The sequence below is a fragment of the Rattus norvegicus genome, chromosome 6 (assembly GCF_021556685.1).
Source record: "Rattus norvegicus strain SHRSP/BbbUtx chromosome 6, alternate assembly SHRSP_T2T, whole genome shotgun sequence".
Lineage (NCBI taxonomy): Eukaryota > Metazoa > Chordata > Mammalia > Rodentia > Muridae > Rattus > Rattus norvegicus.
The window spans coordinates 29,938,487-29,960,258 of record NC_141539.1 but is presented as its reverse complement, the minus strand read 5'-3'; the positions used below and the strand labels follow the sequence as shown (position 1 = coordinate 29,960,258).

The 21,772-nt window shown below is 42.4% G+C and overlaps 1 protein-coding gene across 17 annotated transcripts in view; it reads left to right on the top strand.

Moving 5' to 3' along the window:
- Positions 1–21,772, top strand: part of Clip4 (CAP-GLY domain containing linker protein family, member 4) — a 100,119-nt gene that overhangs the window by 16,412 nt on the left and 61,935 nt on the right. For all 17 annotated transcript variants that reach the window (NR_190422.1, XR_015621728.1, XR_015621727.1 and 14 more), the window contains 5 exons: positions 3,346–3,493; positions 15,208–15,347; positions 17,228–17,321; positions 18,135–18,296; positions 19,919–20,037. Coding sequence is in view for 9 of the 17 variants with exons in the window: in NM_001428610.1 (NP_001415539.1) it covers positions 3,361–3,493; positions 15,208–15,347; positions 17,228–17,321; positions 18,135–18,296; positions 19,919–20,037 (648 nt within the window). In the remaining 8 variants the exon portion in view is untranslated. The remainder of the gene's footprint in view (positions 1–3,345; positions 3,494–15,207; positions 15,348–17,227; positions 17,322–18,134; positions 18,297–19,918; positions 20,038–21,772) is intronic.

Genomic DNA, 21,772 nt, shown 5'->3' with positions numbered 1-21,772 from the left:
GCTTAGGTTTGTTTTTAAACCTTGTGAAAACAAAGGCTTACATACTTGCAACATATATGTGGCAAGTGAACAGATGTTTTATAGGTAGCAAAAAGAAGGATCATTGAAGTTGTGTTTATGAAACATAAATAATTAGTCATATTTTGGAATTTCACAAAAATGAACAGCATGACCCACTGCTATGGGACACTGGGTGAAATGACTGTGATTCTTATAAATGTGCACACAGCTTGGGTCTCCTTGTTAGTCAAGAAACTCCAATATGTGGCTCTTGAGCCCTAGCTCAAGCACATTTGAGGGAGAGGCTGGGGTGTAGCTCAGTGGTACAGCACTTTCCTGGTATATGTGAGGCTGTGGGTTCAGTCCTTAGTTTCACAGAAATAAGCGATTTTTTTTTGCTTCAGCTGGGGGCTGGACACCCCCAGAGCTCTCTGCAGAAGTTGGTTGGTTGATATTTCTCATTACTGATGTGTCAAGGCTCGATCAGGCTCCTTGGAAAAGCAGGGGCTGTTGGGGATATGACCATAGGCTTTTACTCAGTAGCCATTTGAGTTAATGGAGTAAGATAGGATCCCATGTACCTGAAAGTTTGGAGAATTTAGTTCGTTATTGAAAGTATTAGAAGTGGTTGTACCCACTTCATCAGGGATGATTTCTTTCAAAACAGCTCTCACCTCATCAGCCTTAGGAGATTTTGGAAAAAATGCCTACATGCTTACTCAACTCAGTTCAGTACATCTCTAAACTTGATCAAGGTTCCAGGTGCCATAACCCTTTAGATGTAGAAATTGCTTCTGGGAAGCATTCTCAGAGTACATGAAAGTTTGTGTAGTGTGTAGTTTGTGGTGAAATGAAAGAGTTTTTCTTTTCCAAGAAGGTAAAGAAGTGGGACCAGGAAAAATATTAAGATGCAAAAATACTAGGAATGTTCCTCATGCAGGTTACATGATATTGTAGCTTCTTGGCCTTGAAGTGTCATGAAGATGATTCTGTGCCTTATGTGAATAATCTTTCTACATTGGATCTGGAATTGGATCTGAGTGTGTAATTAAAGGTAGGTCACTGTGCCTGCCTCACTTTAATCTGGGTTGTGAGGGTGTGTGTGTGTGTGTGTGTGTGTGTGTGTGTGTGTGTGTGTGTTGTCAGAACTCTTTCCCCGTCCCAGACCAGTTCTAATCTTTAAGGTCCTTGATAGTCTGTAAAAAATGAAAGGGACTCTTGGGATCACAGTAAGCAATTTTGTTTCACCACTTTGGTGACCAATTAAGAGTGTAGAAAATATGTCTAAGTCCCAGAAGTGTGGTTGCAGTGAGATTATTCTTCCCAAAGCACTACTTGAGGCATGCCTGTCTCTTGGCGTGCCAGTTCCCCTGTGCCTATGGAATTGAATGGTTTGGTTTATTTGTCTTGTCAGTTCAGAACTAGAGTAGCTACCTCCCCCTTAACCCTCCCCCCCCAACAAGAAACAAAATAAAACCAGCCAACCAACCAACCAAACAAACAAACCAACCAAACCAACCAACCAAACCAGCCAACCAACCAAACAAAAAACCAACCAGCCAACCAAACCAACCAACCAAACAAACAAACTAACCAAACCAACCAACCAAACCAGCCATACAAACAAACAAAAAAACCAACCAACCAACCAAACCAACCAACCAACCAAACAAAAAACCAACCAGCCAACCAAAAAAACCCAACCAACCAAACCACCAAAAAAACAACCAACCACCCACCCACCAATCTTTTGTTATTCCTGTTTATGTGTTAAGGTTAATGTCACAAGATTCCATGTATTGGGTGTCAAGTAATTTCTATATTAGCTCCCCCACCCCCCAATATTTTGGGATTCCTTTAATATAGCAAGAACCAGGCTAGTTTGTTTAACGTACAACATTCCTGTGCAAGTAAGTGAATAGTCTTCAAGCCATAAGAAAGCATACTGTTCCCGCCGGCTCCTGCTCCCAGAGGGAAAAGGTCTGGGTCCCATGGGAAGGAAACCAGTTCCTTCCAAGTGACTGTATCCTTGGAGCTGAGGGGGCTGGAAAAGGTGATCCAGTTAGTTAAGATGTGCCTTAGTTAGGGTTTCTATTGTTGTGATCGAACATCGTGATCAAAAGCAACTTGGGAAGAGAGGGCTATTTCACCTTGTAGTTTGTAAGTCTGTCATCATCGAGGGAGGTGAGGCAGGAACCGGGAGGCGGGAGCTGATGTAGAAGCGCAGAAGTGTGCTGCTTACTGGCTTGTTCCTCATGGTTTGCTCTCAGCCTGCTTTCTTATAGAACCCAGAACCACCAGCCCAGGGATGGCATTGCCCACCATGAGCTGGGCCCTCCCTTCACTCATCAATCAAGGCTTTCCCACGGGCCAGTCTAGTAGAGACATTTTCCCAATTGATGTCCCAAGTGATATTTTTCAAACTAACCAGCATATGTTCATTACGCAAATGTTAGAAAGCATGTACAGAATCATAAATTTCTACTAGATTAAGCTACTAGTTAACTTAATCATAATCATTAACTAGATTAAGCTCCTAGTTAACTTTTTCTTACTGTATTGAATATAATCTAAAATCATTTGGTCTTGCTTGTATCTAAAAATATACATGATTCATAGTATTTCAGGACAGAATAAAAACCCAAGCTTTTAGCTCTGTAGTTGAGCTTCTCTTAGCATTTTCTCTGCTTTCTACATTGTTGCCGAGTTATAGAACGGGTATAACACAGGTCTAACTTAGGACAGATTTCTTTTACATACTGATGTTTTCTGGGAGAAGGCTATTTTCAGATGATACCTTTTAAGGCCTCACAGACTTCCTCCCGTCAGGGTGGAATAAAGGGACCCCACATTGCTAAGTGGAATTGGTCTTAGTCACCGCTTTCATCTGTGAAAGCGAAGTGATTAATTTTCAGTGATGTTTTCTGGGATATCATAAAGTAATGGCAACATGCCAGCTAGAGGCACAGGCCCCAGTGGCCAATGATGGAGCTCCGATGCATGATGGGAGTTAACTAAGGTCAGTCTATGGGGGCACTGTGCCCTTTAATGCTGCCCTTTTGGATTAGCTCAGCCTTGTAACAAGGTTTTCATCTCTTAGCATAAAGTTAATTAAACACATACTATAATTTATGTTTCCCAAGCTTTGTATTGCAACAATACAGGGGCTGCTGATGGTGCAGGGGTGTGGGAAGCGATACGTAGTTTTTAAACAACTGTTTGCTCAGACACTGAAAATGTCAGGTTATAGGAGTCTGTCAGGATTTTTGTGACTGAAGGTGGCCATCTAAGTTGTACAGTAGTGAAGTAGAAGTGCATTCTGACTTTTTGCTTTCCCCATTATAGGTGGCCTTCTAGAAGATGACCATAGAGGACCTCCCGGATATCCCCCTGGAAGGAAGCTCTTTGATCGGAAGATACCCATTCTTATTCACAGGCTCCGACACTTCCGTTATCTTTTCCATTTCTGCAGCACCGATGCCTTCGGATTGTGGTATGTCCTGGGTCTAGTCTGTGAACTGGTCACGGACTGAGGTATATCAGGGGTCTGTCTGCTGTCTGTGAACTGGTCACAGACTGTGGTATGTCACAGGTCTACCCCTTGTCTGTGAACTGGTCATGGACTCCTGTCTCAGACTGTCTATGCTCTCATACTATTTTAAAACCACGTGCTGTAATTTTTTAAAAATAATTTGTTTATTATATTTAAAGTACACTGTAGCTGTCTTCAGACACATCAGAAGAGGGCATCGGATCCCATTACAGATGGTTGTGAGCCACCATGTGGTTGCTGGGAATTGAACTCAGGACCTCTGGAGGAGCAGTCCGTGCTCTTAACCACTGAGCCATCTCCCCAGCCCCGTTGTAATTTTTTAAAATAAGATTTTCAAACTTTTCCCTTTTCAAAATCACATTTGCATATTGAAGTTTCTGCCTCTCATGCTCAATGTTTTATTTCTGCTGTCAGCATTTTTATTATGTGAAAATGTTGATTTTTTTTTAGCACTATTATGGATTTGGAGGATTTCATTTTTAGAACGTAGTGGTGCTTAAACATGTAGCATTCCATTACTGGTGCTGCTTAAACGTACTGACTTGCAGATGCACTCTTGTGCTTAGGGATGGGGAGTATGGAATCTCCACAGAGGCGAGATTGAGATCAGCTTCTACTGAAATTGGTCCACTTAAGTTTCCTCTGTAAAATAGAAACTTGGAAGGGGTCTGCTGTTTGTCCTTTTTGATTTACTTTCCCCAAGAATATATTTCATAAGATAATTGATAAGTGAATAAAATAATTTTAGGAGGTAAACAGAATTGTTACATTTCCAATGTGGTTAGAGTTTTCAGGTCAAATCGATCACCATTTCAGAGTGTCTTTGAAGGCAGGGATAATTCAGGTTTTCAATATTAGTAGATTAGTAGATTAAAATTACTACTCCGGGGATTTGCCTTGAAAAGCCTGTGCTCACTCTAATGCTTCCTCATTTCCAATCTGTATTCAGAGTCTACAGGTGTGAACCCATAACCATCCAAGGACTCTGTGTTCCTAGATCCTAGATTCTCTACAGTATTTACTAGTGTTGACTGCATTCATTGCAGTTCTAGCAAAAATGAGTTATGTGGGAGAAGCCTTGAGCAGAAGGACATTGGCCCCACTTATGACACTTACTCTGTCTTGAGTTGGTCACCTCGGCACGGAGCAGCAGGTGTATTCTGTTTGGCTTACCTGGTAAAGGGTAAGGCAGTCATTTGATGTAAGTTGCTCAATGTTTGTTGAGTATAGCCATTGGCAGGTGATTGTGAGTACCGACCTCTGCCTGACTGAAGCAAACACTGCTTCTGTTCGTAGGATGGTAGATGCTTAGCATCGGAGGCTTTGTCTTCCAGAAATGTCATTTGTGCGCTCTCTGACACAGCCGATCAGCAGCAGTGAAAAAAAGCCATGACTAAGGCAACTTATAGAAGGAAGGGTTTATTTTGCGATTACGAATCCAAGGGATCATGGGCAATGAAACAAGAGTCCATCACCATCCTAGCCGGGAAGTAGGGCAGCAAGCGCCAGGCAAGGCAGCAGGAACAGCTGAGAACTCACGTTGCAACCCACAATCGGGAGTCAGGGAATGCTAACTTGAAATGCTGGGAGGGTTTTGAAGCCTCAAAGCCCCCATCTGCAGTGACATATTCTCCCCAGTAAAGGCCACTTCTAATCCTTTCTAAACAGCTGCCAACCGAGGAACAGGTAATTGCCTGAGATTTCTGGGTGACATGTCATTAAAAAACACAGTGAGAAACCAATGAAACGATCTATTTTATTGTTAAGGAGCTTCAGTTATAAAATAGTTCTTGTCTGTGGACTCGGAACTTCTCTCCCTGGACTCTGGCCCGACGGTACTTGTCTGATATATGGGACTTTCACTACTCAATATGATAGAGCCGTCAGAGACTAGGAGGTAATTTGACATTTTTCTTAGTCTGTACTTTCTTTGACCATACGTTACTGGTCTCCTTACCCATTTCAGGTGGTCGGGATTTCTAGGCTCTTCAGTCAGATGTTTTCTTACTAAGCTGTACCAGTGTCCCCCTTAAAACGTGGTGTGCTGAAGCACTGTTATATGCTGGGCACGGTGGCAAATGCCTTTATCCAGCCCTTGTGAGGCATAAGCAGGTGGAGTTCCAGGCCAGCATTGTCTATCTAGTGAGTTCAAGGACAGTCGGGGTTATATATATATATAGAGAGAGACCCTATCTTAAGTAAAAACAAAACAAAACAAGAAGAGAAGGAGGAGTCCCATCCCAGATGCTAGCCAAACACTTAATAAGTACAATCCATTGCTGTTATTATTTAAATGAGCTGTCTACTTTCTTGTCATTTAAGTACTATTTTAAAAGTAAAAGTTTGTTTTATTCGTGTCATGTTTTGTCCGAATATTGTGTTGGTGCCTAGAGCCCTCTGAAGTCAGAATAGGGCATTAGATACCCTGGGATTGGGGTTACAGTTGTGAGCTGCTATGATAGTGCTGGGAATTGAACCCAGGTCCTCTGGAAGAGCAGCCAGTGGTTGTTCTCATTGAGCAACCCATTTGACAGCTTTTTATTACTGAAACATTGTTGCATGCTTTCCCTACCCTCAGGGCTGATGGTCCTCACTCAAGACTTCTTATTTCTCCTACATTTACTTTCCTTTGCTACTGTTTGTCTCTTAGGCTGATAGCATGGTATCTTGGAGCTCATTAGAAAGGTAGTCTAGGGCTCAGTGGAGAGTTACTAGGTCAGAGTCTACACTGTAACAAGATGGAGACATGTGTCTCCATTAGTGCTGCACCAGCTCTGATAAAGAACAAGAGCATAACTGTAAGTGAAGGTTTGACTGGAACTGAAATTACTTAAGAGCTCTGCAGAGGCAGCTTTCAGTTGTTTCTCTTAAAATCCTGGAGTGTGATATTCTTTTCTGCTCAAGTCCCTGTACTTTTAAATTTTCTCTAAATAAGACTGGTATTTATTGGCATGCCTGTTATTTTTATGGAATTTTGGTATGGGATATTTTTCTCATATTTCCCTTATGTAGGAAATTTTTTTTTCATGGAGAAAACATCCATTTGACTATTCATTTGTATCAGTACATAGCCACCATTGACTGGTGAACTGACAGTTATCGTTTGATTTAGCTAGAAAAATCTTCAAAGAGATTCAGAGTTTTCTCTATTTAGCCTCTGCACTGTTCCTCTTGTTCCCAGAGGAAATGACTATTACATTTAGTGTGAATGATTAGATCACTAATTATATTTCATGAGCTATGTGAAGACCTGCAAACAACAGGTAGGAATGTTTTGTATATTTACGGTCTTATGTAAATGTGTGTATAATTCTGTAACTTAATTGGTTCACTACTACATATTTTGAGATCTGTTCTTAATATATGACTTAGGTCTTGATGTATTTATTTAGTTTCTAATAAATGTATTTATTGATTCCTCTAAAGAGACATTTCACTGCGTTATTCTCTCCTAATAGCATCGCTGCTAGACTAGGCATTCAGTTAAAAAATATTTAAAATTAAAATGTAATTATACTGTTTTACCTTTACTTTTTCTCCCTCTAATCTGCCCAGAACCCCTCCCTCTCTCAAATTCAAGGCCTCTTCTCCTTTAATTGTTACTACACACACACACACACACACACACACACACACACACACTGCTCTGTGCACTTAGTGTTGTTCATACACATATGATTTCAGGGCTGACCATTAGTCTTGGATAACCAATTAGGAAGCTCATCCCCAGAGAGTTGGTGATTCTCCTCTCAGAAAAGACTGAGCATTCTTGTAGGTTATGCAGAAGAGGCTCTTCAGGTGTGTACTCATATATTTAGAAATTTCTCCATTAGAAATGTTCGGTGCTGTGGCCTGGAGAGATGGCTCAGTGGTTAAGAGCACTGACTGCTCTTCCTGAGGTCCTGAGTTCAATTCCCAGCAACCACATGGTGGCTCACAACCATCTGTAATGGGGTCTGATGCCTTCCTCTGGTGTGTCTGAAGACAATAACAATGTACTCAGATACATAAAATAAATAAATCATAAAAAGGAAAAGAAAAGCAGTGTCTGGTACCTTTGAAAGGGACTAGTGAATGGGTGAGTGATTTGAACCAGAAAAATAAAGTCCATTAATTGCTTGGTAAGAAACTGCTTGGTAAAAATAAAAGCTGTTGGTAAGAAACACGCCTGAGTTTATGAGTAAGAGTCAGTGCAACATGTTGACTGACTTGTTTCCCCAGATTCCTCTCTGTTGTCTTGATGGTGCCGCCTCTGAGGCACTTTCTTAGTCCTTTCTCCTTCTCCTTCTTCTTCCCCTTTCCTGGGTATCTGCAGATGCCCAGCAACATCTCAGTGGGTTCTTCTGATGACTGCTGTGCACTTTTTGTTGTTTGATTCCTGTGGAGTTGTTTGCCAAGTTAGTGGAGATGTAAAAGGTTTAAGGCTCGAGGATGAAACTGCTGGAGAACTTGAGAGTCCTTGGGTGAGGGTCGTACAGTACATTGTATTTGAAGTACCTTGAAGCCAGGGTGTCCACTTACCCATCTTGAACCAGCTGAAAAGATCAAGTGGGCCACAGTCAGACCCAGGCTTCATCTGTCCAGGCCAGCTTGCGTTTTCCAGTGGGACTTCAGTTTCCTGGGTGATTGAGACAGGTTCATGATGCCTGAGTGAAGACTTCCCAGTTATTCCAGGAAGTCCTCCAAGGCCATGTGTGCCTCATACAGTTCTTACTGAAGAGTCTAGGGGTTCTTGTACTAGGGAAGGCTCCTTCCAGTGAGATGCAAATGCAACACTGACTGTTGTCTCCTCTAGGAAACCAGGTTTTGATGTTTGGACACATTGTCTTTGGAAGCAGATTATAGGACAGTTCTGAGGCCTGGTGGAAACTCACTCTCACATCTTGTATTAGGGCTTTTCACAATGGTAGTCGTTATGATCAGTTAGTACATGCTGAGCACCAGAATATCTCCTTTCAGGAGGCATCAAGACACTGAAGCCTCTTCTCAGCCTTCCTTTAACACAGGAAGGCTTTAATACAGCTCCTCATGTTGTGGTGACCCCCAACCATGATGTTATTTTCATTGCTACTTCATAACTGTAATTTTGCTACTGTTACAGATTTTAATATAAGTGTCTGTATTTTCTGATGGTCTTAGGCAAACCCTATGAAAGGGTCATTACACCCCCAAAGGGGTCATGACCCACAGTTTGATTTATGACAGTAGCCTTCAGGTATTTAAGGGACAGTTCACAGTAAATGTTTGGAACAAATGCTGTAAATAGTTGGGTTTCTAGATTTGTGCTTGAATCTTTGATGGTGAGATGAAGACAGTGTTTTCAATGGATGCTTCCAGTTTGAATGTTTGGTAATGCTGTCTGGTATTTTGGCAGACTCTTGAGTTAACCTCCACAGCAGCAGGCACCAAGGTTATTGATGGGTGAGCTGTGGTGGTTATCTCCCCGAGGTTCACTTGTATATTTCAGCTTCAGCTTGGAGAAATCAGAGGATGGGCACTCTCAGAAAATTGGAAACGTCAGTTTGGAAAGTGCTGGTCAGATATTGGAGAGGAAAACTAGAGAAACACAGAATCCAGTCAGGCTCACAGATAGCTAAGACCGCAGAGACAAGAGTCTGACAGCTTTAGGTCTCTACAGAATCACAATCTTCTCAACCCCATCCACATTTATTAACAGACACAATCACACTAAACTAACTTGCTTGTAAAATAAGTTTAGTCTATTTAAACTTGGCCTGGTTATCCCCAGAAAAAGCATCGGAAAAAACAGCTCTGTGCTTACACTCAAATACGATGTCCCAGCCAGAGGTCTGACGATAGAGGCAGCCAGGTTTCTTCAGGCTATCTGGTAATACGGAGTCTCAGAGCAGACTTTTAAATTTAATCCAGGCCAAGACATCAAGCTGAGACCTTTGTGAATTCTGGATTCAGACAGCTGGGGATGAGCTCAGAGAGAAAAAGTGCTTCTGCTTTTGTGTATAAAGGCAAACTTTTCCAAACCACTGTTAAGTTTCTTAAGAGGAAAGGGAGCACCTTAAATTTGAACAGCAGAACGTCAAAGTGCCAGAAATGTTTCTAACAGGGCCATGAGCATAGTTACCCCATCAGTTCTTTGAGTCTTGCACGGCTGAGCTCAGGCCCACGGCCTCATGGTCGTTTAGCTTCCCAGAGGACTCTTGTGGGTCTCACCGAGCCCAGTGGTGTGGCCTTTAAGTTACCAGAAACCTGTAATTTACAGGCTTTCCATAAATCCTCTTGCACTTGTATGATGCATGCTTATAAAAGGCTTTCAGAAAGACACTGGAATAAAATAAAAAAAAAATCCGTAGGTGATTCAGGACTTAAGACCATGGTTAAAGGTTCCGTGGGAGTTCAGTATAATGGGATTGATGTAGAAAAGTGGTTGTTGCTGTAACATTTCAGATAGCTTGAATTGTAGCTGTTACATATAATATATATGTATAATTGTAAGTCATACCAGGGCCTACCAGACTTCTAAGAATTTCATACAGTTCCTGGACAAATCGCAGATATCTATCACCTGTCACTCATCTGTCAGTCACGTAGCAGGTGAAGAGTTTCACGTCACAGAGATGGTTAAGCAGCACTTGTCATTGGTCAGCATTTAAGCCATTCAGTTGGATTCACCATGTCGGCCTGATTGGTTTCTCCTTGGCTTGATAATTCTTCCCATGCAAGTGAATCTAATTAGTTCAACATCTCTCAGGCTTCTCTGTAGGTATGTGTGTGTGTGTGTGTGTGTGTGTGTGTGTGTGTGTATGTGTGTGTGTGTGTATGTATATACATATGTATTTCCAAATATATACATATATTTCTGTTGTGGTAAATAAAAATTGGAAGCACTGTCCCACAGTATTGCTGGCACCAGTGGGCCACATGGCATCTGTGAGGTATTTTTATCTCAATCAGCAAAACATCTCAACTTGGTAAGTTTCCAATTTCCATCTTATGCTGCCACCAGCTACTCTCTGTCTCTGACTGTCTCTCTGCCTCCGTGGCTCGCCTCGTCAATGACCACCCATCTAGTTCCCAAGGTGGGTCGCTGCCTCACAAGTCCCAGACAGAGACCGCCTACCTCATGGCTCTCCTGCTGTAGACTCTGCTCACATCCCCAGCATCTGTCCCCTATGGTTATAGTCACAATTCTTAGTATCCTGGTAATATCAAAACTCTAGAAGCTTGTAATTTATCAATCAGATTTATATCAGTAAATTCTTACCCCACAGAATGTCCACGCAGTAAACTCTGATCCAATTAATATTGATATAAACTGCCCACCTAGATAAGACAAATTGTCCTATAAAAATCCATCCCTTACGAAATATTCATAACTACCTGTGGCCCTTTAAGGCCACACTGATCTGGATCATCCATCTTGGTTCTTCCTTCCTTCTCCTCTCTCTCTCTCCCCTCTCCAAAACTCTGTGCCTGCCTTCCTTTTTCACTGTCCAATCACAGGCCTTGCCTTATCTTGTGCCTGCCCTTACCTGCACATAGACATCAACCCACATATTTCCATGTATACATGTACATATGCATACATATATGGAAAGGGAACAAAATCATTTCCATTTGGAAAATTTGTGTTCCTCTGAAAAACCCCAAAGTTACTGTGAAGTCAGAATGACTTCAGAATTTGAATTTTGAGAAGTTTGTTAAAAAAAAAAAGTCAAGACATTAAATAGGGTCGAATTTTTACCGTTTCCTATTAAACCAAAGGGACAGGCATTTCAAAGACAAATAAGGCCATATAGTTTCAGAGAAGATGAGAAAACCCCTTGGTTCTTTTAATGTAAAAGCTTGAAGCACTCAAAGACAACAAAAGGCCCAGAAAATTACCTGGACAGCTCAGAACCGTCACTTCCTAGGAGGACTCCGTGAAGGTTGAAACCCTCGACAGTGCCACCAAGAGCAGGCCAGAGGGCAGGGGCAGAGCAGCTCGCCTTAGGGTCCCCTTCCCTTCCTGCAGGAAAAGCTGTCTCCACACTTGCTGCCCTGTCTCCTCTCCGCTGCTTTGCTTGCGCTCTTTAGGTTGCTGGATGCGCCCTCTCATAATGTCTAGACATTTCCTCAACATAGTTTTTCAGGGTGGGACAGGACATATTTACTGAATCTAGATAATTGTCCATTCCTCTGACTGAGATGAATAAATGTGGGTTTAGAAGTTGATTTCCATTTTATCATAGAGACTTATACCAATGTAATAGACTTATATTAGAGTACATTAGGTGATCCTCAAAACTGTTATGAGACTTTACATAGCTAATCACCTTACTTTATTCAAGACTCTCTTAGATGTAGACAGCATAGGCTAAGCAATGACTCATGTTTTTATAACATGAGCGTTTTGAGTATGAAGCCCAGGTAGAATGCAGGTTCAATGCTGCATATATTTCTTGCTGACAACTCTGAAGCCATATCATTTTTTTTTAAAAAGTAAGTGAAAAGTGTTTTTGTATACCATAGTTATGCCCCAGGAAGCATTTGCATTAGCTCCTAATTGTCTGGATGTTTTTAGTTTTTATTTACGTCCATTTACCAGCACAAATACACATGAGCAGACTGTAACAGAAATATTTTAGCTTTTATTTTACAATTTGGAGGTATGCCAGGCAGTATAGTGACACAAGACTTCCTAGTTGTCTTCCTTAGGGTCACTGTTGCTGTGATGAAACACCGTGACCAAAGCAACTCAGTGTGGGGGTATCTGGCCTCACCCATCCATCATTGAAGTAAGTCAAGGTAGGAACTCAAGCAGGGCAGGAACCTCGAGGCAGGAGCTGGTGTAGAGGCCATGGAAAAATGCTGTTTGCTGACTTGCTCCCCACGCTTGCTCACCCTGCTTTCTTACAGAACCCAGGACCACCAGCCAAGGGATAGCATCACCCACAATGGGCTGGGCCCTTCCCATCATTAAGAAAATCATTAAGAAATTCCCATCATTCCCATCATTAAGAAAATCATTAAGAAATTCCCATCATTAAGAAAATGCCCTGCAGGCATGCTGGTAGCCCAGCTCTCATAGAAGCATTTTCTCAGTTGAGTTTCCCATCTCTCAAATCACTCTACTCTGTGCTAAATTGGCATGAAGCTAGCCATCACTAGTTAGGAAAGGAAGCTGGGTGAGCATTGTGCATGCCTACCAGACTTCCCTACTCAGCCACAGCTTTCTACCTATGACTTCATTTGCATGCTCTGATAATCCTTTTAGAGATGTTATTTTGAGTCCTTAGGTATTAGAAACTTGTCACACAAATCAAAGGCTGCACGCCACTGTCTCTGAGAGGCTCGGGAGCCTTTGATTTCAAGGACAGCCTTGTGGTTGGTGTCTCGCTTCAGTTACAGGCTTCCCAAAGTTGTCACTGTAATGCCAGTATTCACCCATTTTTTTCCCCCAAAAAAAGCACCGGTTATTGATCAGTGCCTGATTTTGGACCAGGTGGAATCCATTCTTGCTTTAGGGTTTTTAAAAGAACTTTTGGATTCTTTTTTCTTTTTGAGGCAGGCTGGCCTTAAACTTACTATGTTGATGATGTAGCCAAGGCTGGCCTCAAACTTGCTATGTTTATTATGTAGCCAATGCTGGCCCCAAACTTATGTTTATTATGTAGCCAAGGCTGGCTTCAAACTTGCTATGTTTATTATGTAGCCAAGGCTGGCCTCAAACTTATGTTTATTATGTAGCCAAGCCTGGCCTCAAACTTATGTTTATTACTTAGCCAAGGCTGGCTTCAAACTTGCTATGTTTATTATGTAAGCCAAGGCTGGCCTCAAACTTATGTTTATTATGTAGCCAAGCCTGGCCTCAAACTTATGTTTATTATGTAGCCAAGGCTGGCCTCAAACTTATGTTTATTATGTAGCCAAGGCTGGCCTCAAACTTATGTTTATTATGTAGCCAAGCCTGGCCTCAAACTTATGTTTATTATGTAGCCAAGCCTGGCCTCAAACTTACTATGTTTCTTATGGTAGTCAAGGCTGCCCATGAACTCCTGGTCTCTTAACCTCTACATCCCAGAAGCTGGGATTACAGGTATGCACCAACCACTCTTGGCATCTTAAGGGATATTCACTGAGAGTTCTCATTTTTTTTTTAGCAACTTTGCTGAAACACAGAGAATCCCTCACTTTCTTTCTTCCCTGTTTAAATAGAAAGGTATGACCTGGTAGGAAAGGGTTTGTACAGAATCAGAAAGCTGATACTCTCTTCATGGACAGCTGCTGTTCTTTCCTAGATGCCCTCAGCTCTGTGCCTCTCCTTAGCCTTTTGGCTATCTCACTCCAAGTATTTGAAAGCACAGAGACAAACTTGAAGACCCCAGGAATTCCAGGACTGAGTGTGCTCTGAGCTTTTCATTGAGGCGGCATGACTGGGAAGGGAAGATGGCGGGGACAGGCCTGGTTCCCACCCCACACTGTTGAGCCAGTGTTGTGTGTATATGATTTGAATTTTCCTTATGCAAAACTCGAATCACATTTTTGGGGGACTTATATGCTGTTTGTTAAACTGTAGGTACTCAGCAAATGTTGCTTGGACTGTTTCCCAGTTTTAGATTTTTCTGCCTTTTATAGTTTCCTTTTTGGATTGAGACAGTAGAATCTGATTTTCTTCTGAAGTGTTGTGTTCCTTTGCAAGCTGGCCTCTTTTATCCTTCGAGGTTACTTAGTTTTCACCAACTCTTACTAAAATCATGCCAAGGAATCCTGAGATGGCTCCTTCAGGTTTCTTTAGGGTTTTACTAGCTCATATTCCAAAATAATGCAGTCGCTTTGTGCCCTTGTTTCTTCAGTTCCTGCATTGCTGGTCACTGGTTCCTTATCTGTTGGAGTGGTGTCTTAGCTAGTGCTCTGTTGCTGTGAAGAGACACCATGGCCACAGCATGCGCTTTCACAAAAGAAAGCGTTTAATTGGGGCTGGCATACAGTTTCAGAGGTTTAGTCCATTATTATCACGGTGGAAACATGGCAGCCTGCAGGCAGACGTGGTGTTAGAGACATAGCTGAGAGTTCTATGTCTGGAGCCACAGGCAGCAGGCAGAGAGAGACTCTGGGCGTGCAATGGGCTTTTCAAATCACAAAGCCTACCCCTCAGTATAAGGCCATACATCCTCATCCTTTCAGATACCATCAATTCCTGTGATCAAGTATTCAAATCTGTCAGCCTCTGAGGGCCGTTATCATTCAAACCACCACACTTGGCATTTCACCTCATATTATCTGATGGGTGACAACTGATGTGAGTTATTAAATGTGATTAAATGCTGAGGGGTAAAGAGAACATGTAGACTTCCCGCTTGTCATGTTTACTTTTACCTGTGTTGTACTTATCCATGGGAATCCACTATCTGTCATTTGAAAAGAAAAATAATGATAAAATGTGATGATGCTTCTGTGCCTTAGAACACGGAGTTCGCTCATGTGGTGTTAATGTGTTATACGCGGTTCTTGGGAGCCTCACAGCCAGGACACGTTAAGCATGCCTTGTTCTAGGTTTTGAGAGTTGCTTAATGTTATTTTCCTTTTTTTCTAGCCTTATAAAAAATGTTTGTATCAGTCGCATGTTTATCCAGTTACTTATTCTCAAAGTGCTAGAAACCATTAATAAGTTTAGTTTGCACTGTTTTGTATTTCAGAGTTTTCTTTTTTTGATCCGAATGATGCATCATGCCAGGAAATTCTCTTCGATCCCAAAACTTCAGTCTCAGAATTATTTGCTATTTTAAGACAGTGGGTTCCTCAGGTCCAGCAGAACATAGACATTATTGGAAATGAGGTGAGTGTGTCTGACACGCTAACCTTTGCGCTACTGGGACTAATGGCGAGAATACTTTCTTCTCCTGAGAGGGAGGATTCCGATGGAGGGAAGCCAATTGCAGCTCTGTAGTGAGTCTGCTTTTCCAGGTCTTTATGTCACAGTGGGCTTCCGACCGGCTCCTCTCGCACCAGCGCTGTTACCGTGGACTTCCGGTGGGAGCAGGGAGCGGCATTTTGCACACCTCTTTCTTTGTATACCGTAGTTCCGACAACTTCCATACAATTCACAAAAGTTTTGAAGACCATCGCAGTCCTTCTACGTCTTGGGGATGGTTTGGTCATGTTCTAGGTTTAAACGAATTTCTGAGGGTTTTCGGTACACATGTTGTCATGTGTGCTGTAGGAAGAAGGCACATGCATTTTTTTTAAAAGTATAACTGTTGGAAATTTTTTTCTCACTTTTGAAAGAACATACCTGGAGTAACCATTGGCATTGTCTTTAAGAACAGTCTCCCAGCCACAGTCAGGGTCAGAGTTCACTATTGCTGAGGGCAGTGTTGGTACAGGAAGGCCAGATGAGACGAGCTGGTCTGAAGGTGTGGGTGCCTCCTGTTGTCACGGTGGGCTCCCTCAGGCTATGCTTTTAAAGTTTAATTTCGTTTTATGTTTTGTAATTCAGATATCATTACATCATTTTCCTCTTTCCCCCTCCTTCCTCTAATCCCTCCTATGTACCCCATTCCCTGCTCTCTCTCAAATTCATGGGCTCACTTTCTTTGTTGTTTCATATTTAATTACCTAATATCTAAGTACAACCTGCTAAGTCTGTATATTATTATTTGTATGTATATGATTTCAGAGTGGACCACTTGGTATTGGATAACCAGTTGGCAGGTGGGGGTGGGGAGGTCTTCTCTGGGAAACACTATTTTTCCTGATCTTAGCATTTCTTAGTTGCCCGTTCAGGTTGGGGTCACATGTGGTATCCCCCCTTCATGTTAGCCCGCCTGTTGCTATTTTCCTTGCTCAGGTCTTGTGCAGGCTGCCGTGTTCCTGAGTCTTCATGGGTGTAGCTTCTTGATGTTTCTAGGAGACACAGCTCAGAGCAAACTCACAATCTTCCTCTCCCCTCCCATGCTATGATCTCTGAGCTTAGGTCTGGGAGCTGAGTTGCAGATGTATCAGCCGGGGCTAGGCACCGTGCAGCTTTTACCAGCATTTTTATCAACCGTGGTTTTCTGTAATGGTCTCTGTCTGTTGCAAAGAGACATTTCTATGCTGACGGGTGAGACATACTTACCTGTGGGCAACCATTAAGAATGTAGCTAAGACTTATTCTGATTTAATTAAGTGGTGATAGTAGGTTCTATAGAATCCTTGGCTTCGCTATTCCTGGGTATCTGGCTAGGTTTCCAGTACCAGGCATAGCTTTCCTCTTGTTGAACTACCATGGTGGCCATTGTAGTTCACCTGTATCATACCTGGTCTGGTTACTTCCTTCCCTTAGAAGCCTACATGGTGCCTTTTGGTCCTTAGGCAGGGAGGCTTTCAAGTCAGACCCAGCTCAGACCCCTCGGTCTTCTGTCTTAAGCAGATGGAGTCTTCAGCAGTAGGGACTTACCTTCCAACTCTAGGAGGCAGCCAGCCGCAATAGCCTATGATGTTCTGGAAGTCTCTTGGACTCCACTGACCAAGATTCCCTAGAATGGGAATTTCATGACCAATATTGGGGGTTTTGTTAATATATGGCTTTTGGGTTAGAGGAATGTTGTCAGCCCAGATGGGAAAGTTTCATTTGAACTATAGATGTATATGTTTAGGAAGATTTACGTGTTTAGGGGAATAGAGGATATGATTCCTATGACTCCTTCCTTAGTGTCTTTTCACCTCCTTCCCCAGATTCTTAAGAGAGGCTGCAACGTGAATGATAGAGATGGACTGACGGATATGACTCTGTTACATTACACTTGCAAGTCTGGGGCTCATGGCATTGGTGAGTATCACTGGCCTGGGTGGGGTGCCCAGCTGACCATCAGCCAAGTAGGTGAGGAGTCAGTTTGGTCCACTCAAAACTTTGTTCCTTCCCCAGGGGAAGTCTTTATTCCTGTGATTACATCTCCATATATTTTGTAGTAGGCTTCATGCCTAACTGCCCAGTAGTTACGATTAACTGGTACCACCCAAGAGTCTTCCAGAGGGCTTCCAGTAAGGCACTCCTTCAAGACTAGGATATAGGCTCATCTCTGAGTTCTGTTCCTACTTATGAAACATGTCCAAGATTGTTATTCTTCCATTCTTTGCGAGGGATTAACCTGCCCCTCTTACTAGACTATATTACGGTTGTCTCTCCTTGTTTCAACAGTCTGATGTAGAATTTCTTAAACTGTTGGTGGTAAAGGGATTTTTCTTCTTGTAATCTGCAATGTGCTCATATTCCCATAAAATCAGTGATCTGAAAATGAGATCAAAACAAATAGTAGCCCAGACATTTTGCACTGGTCTGGCATTTTACATTTAGTGTTTCCATTGTATTGCATATGATGGAGGTCTTAGTTTATTTAAAGGATGTTTCACCATGCTCTTAGTCTGTCAGAATTTTACTTAGTGTCAGTAAAGGTATGTTGAGTATCTCCACAGTGTTCTCACACTCTTGAATGGGAGTGCTCTCTCGGAATCAACTCCTGAAAGGTAAATGTAGATGCAGTGTGCCATTTGCTTTGGCTTTTAGAGAAAGACAGTAGAGAGGTATGTATTGGGAATTAACATTTGTGCTGAAGACAAATTTAGAGTTTTCATTTTCCTTCAGGTGACGTTGAGACAGCTGTAAAATTTGCAGCTCAACTTATTGACCTGGGAGCAGACGCTAGTTTGCGGAGTCGCTGGACAAACATGAATGCCTTGCATTATGCTTCATACTTTGATGTTCCAGAGCTTATCAGAGTGCTTTTGAAGACATCTAAACCAAAAGGCAAGTGCATCCTGTAATGGCATCCAGGTCTCCACTGAGGAGGCCTTCCTTCTACTGTGCTTTGGTTTCACTCCCTACCATGGTTGACTTGGGAAGTAGTTTGGAATTCTTTGTTGGAGGTTACAGTCCTTTCACAGAAGGCTTGGTACAAAGAGCTATAGTGAAGATTTTATGTGTAACCAACATGGTGTAACCAACAGGGGCGGGGAGAAGGAAGGGGAAAGAGGAGGAGAGAGGGGAGGGAGGGGGGAGGAGAGGGGAGAGGGGAGGGAGAGGGGGAGGGGAGGAGGGGAGAGGGGTGAGGAGAGAAGAGGTACTCGTGCGTGCACACAGCGGAATGTTTTGTCCGGCATTGAAATAATAGGGGGTTCTTTTACTTGTCATTCATTTCAGAAAGTCTTTGATGAATTTTCGGGTGCCCTAACATCTGGTTGGAGATACCCTAAGGTGGATGTTCTCTCTGGTTCTCCTCTTTTGAGAAGAACGAGAGCAAGAGAGAGTACTCTTTCAGCTTTGAGAGAGCACCCAGTGGCATCTCTTTTAGAAAAGAAAAGATACTTTAGAGATTCAAGAGACAAACCTACTGGAGTGGTTTTCTAACCTCCAGTTCACACAGTCATTCAAGCTCTTTAAAATCCTGCCTTTCCAACTTCTGAGTGATGTTGGGAGAGAGCCGCTGTTGATGGTCGTCCTCTGTGCAGTTATGATGGCGTCTGTGTGACCTTGTCACAGGTGTGTGTAGTCACGCCAGCCTGGTCCCCTGCAGAGTATTGTACAGCTACAGAGCCAGAGACTACTAAACTCTTATAGAGAACATTCAAAGTAGGCTTCTCCTGTCAGAGGACTTCCTGTTCAAATAAAATGCAATGCGATTTACTGTTATCAAATTGTTACTGTTATCTAGAATAGAAAGGTTCACTTTCTTATTGTAGAGACTAAATTCATCTGCCGAGTAGTGTCATGACTCAGTGTGTTTGCCCCTCTGTGTTCCCGTACTTGTTATTGGTTTGAGGAGTCTTCATTGTTCAGCCGCCTTTCCCTTTGTGAAGAGCCAACTGATCAATGGCCGCTTTAGCTTCTCAGACTACCTGGTGCCTGTCACAGCTACTCATTTCCGCAGTTGGAGTGTGGATGCAGGCTCAGAACGTGCCTGTGGATCTGGGCGCCTGCATTCCCGTAGAAGTTTGAGAATCAGCGGGTAGGGTGTATTTGGATCAGAGGGTTCCTTTACTGATCCTTGACTTAAAGGTGGTTTTCTTTCTTTACTAGTTCAAAGAAACGCCAAGGAGGGGAGTGAGCAGACACAGAAAGCTGCTTATGTCCCGAGTATGAGTTAATGCCATTCACTGCCTCCATATAGCGGCTACCTTAGGAAAACTCGTGGCATTCCACTCCACTTTACGAGGAACTACCCCGAGCTAGGAGAATATTCATCTGGTTATGTTATTTTAGGCAAGTTATAATCATGGAGATTTGTCCCACTGTGAAATACTGCGCTTGGTGGGGGTTCAAGTCTATAAAAAGGCAGAAACCCCCTCCCTGAAACCTCATGAATCTTCTTAGAAATTACGATAGCAGAATTGAAAGTTTGAGCTAATATATGTGTGATTGTTTATTTGTAGATGTGGACGCCACTTGCAGTGACTTTAATTTTGGGACAGCCCTGCATATCGCAGCACATAACTTGTGTGCAGGAGCCGTGAAAACCTTGCTGGAGCTGGGAGCAAACCCTGCATTTAGGGTAAGAGGCTGAAGCCAGGACATGCAAACCCGACGTCCTCCCCGTGAAGGCTTGAATTCAGACGCCATTGCTGACAGGGCTCTCACAGGGGCAAATGCCCTACATCTTTGCTTTACATACACAGAGTGGGATGACGACTTTTACTTTCAATAAACTTAAGTCATCCTGGGGAGCTTCCCTCCTATTGACTTATATAAAACTTCCATTCAGAAAAAGAGAATCTTTTTTTTTTTTTTTTTTTTTTGGTTCTTTTTTTCGGAGCTGGGGACCGAACCCAGGGCCTTGTGCTTCCTAGGTAAGGGCTCTACCACTGGGCTAAATCCCCAGCCCCAGAAAAAGAGAATCTTAAAGTGCCTTTCATTTAGGCTTCTGGCCTATTTATTGAAAGTTATACAAATGTTGTACGTGCTAACGTTATTAAGCTCCTTTGAAAAGAATAACAGTTAAATATGAAGTCCAAACAAATGTTCCTTTAATAATCAAGTAACCTCTTAAACCACTCATGGGTCCAGGGAGCCACCCCTGGACCCTGCTTTAATGGACATTATACAGCAGAAAATGGGGCTCTGCTCTGAGATGTGAAGAAGCCTTCTGAGGTTTGGAAGATAATGTTGCTACCATTTTGTATGTGTGTGTGTATGTGTGTGTGTGTGTGTGTGTGTGTGTGTGTGTGTATGTGTATATGTATATATGTGCATGTGTGTGTATGTATGTGTGTATATATGTATGCATGTGTGTATGTGTGTATATATGTGTGCATGTATATGTATATATGTATGTATATATATGTGTATATATGTGTGCATGTGCGTGTGTATATGTGACTTTGTGTGTGTGTGTAAGCACTTGTGCATGTTTGTGCACAAAGGCCAGAGGTTGCCATCAAGTATTTTCTTCAGTCATTTTCCACTTTAATTTTTTTTGAGACAGGGTTTCTCTGTGTAGCTCTGGCTGTCCTAGAACTTCTTTTGTAAACCAGGCTGTTTTCAAACTTACAGGCTGCCTCTGTCCCCCCAGTGCTGGGATTAAAGGTGTGTGTGCCACCACCCGACTCCACATTAATTTTTGAGACATAGTTCTCCACTGAACCTGGATCTCACCGATGATTCAGCTAGTCTACCTGGCCAGCAAGTGCAGCCACCACAGCCAGCCTTTTTATATGGGTTCTAGGAGCCAAACTCTGTGCTCACTTTATGAACTAAGCTATCTTAGCTCCCAGGCCCAGCCTTTTTTGAAAAAAGTATTTATTATTATTATTATTATTATTATTAATTTATTTTTAATGTTTCTTCCTACACACAACCTTCACTTTCCATAGCATAGACTTGAGTGCCATACATATATTCATTGTATTTTCTAATTTTTTTTGAAATCTTACGTTAAATTAGTTCAATACCATTCCAGGAATCTTCTATCTTTTTAAAGCCGACTTGAATTTTAAAGCCAAAAAAACAAACCCAGCCCAAACAAAAGAAATTTACAAGCAAAATATGTTCTTAAAGCTTCATGGTCCATTTGAGGGTTATCAAAGAGAGAAAAGTGAAGTTTTTAGTTAACAACCCTGATAGTATAGAGACTGTCTGCTCTCTTTCTGAAATCTGAGTTGCTGCCTGACCAGGCAGGTGACTGAGGTCACAGATCCATCGTGGCAACCGGTGGACTGTATCTTGTGGCCCTTAATGACAAGGACAGGTTTTAAGAAAAACATGGTTGGGTGAGATTCTTTACCTTTGTG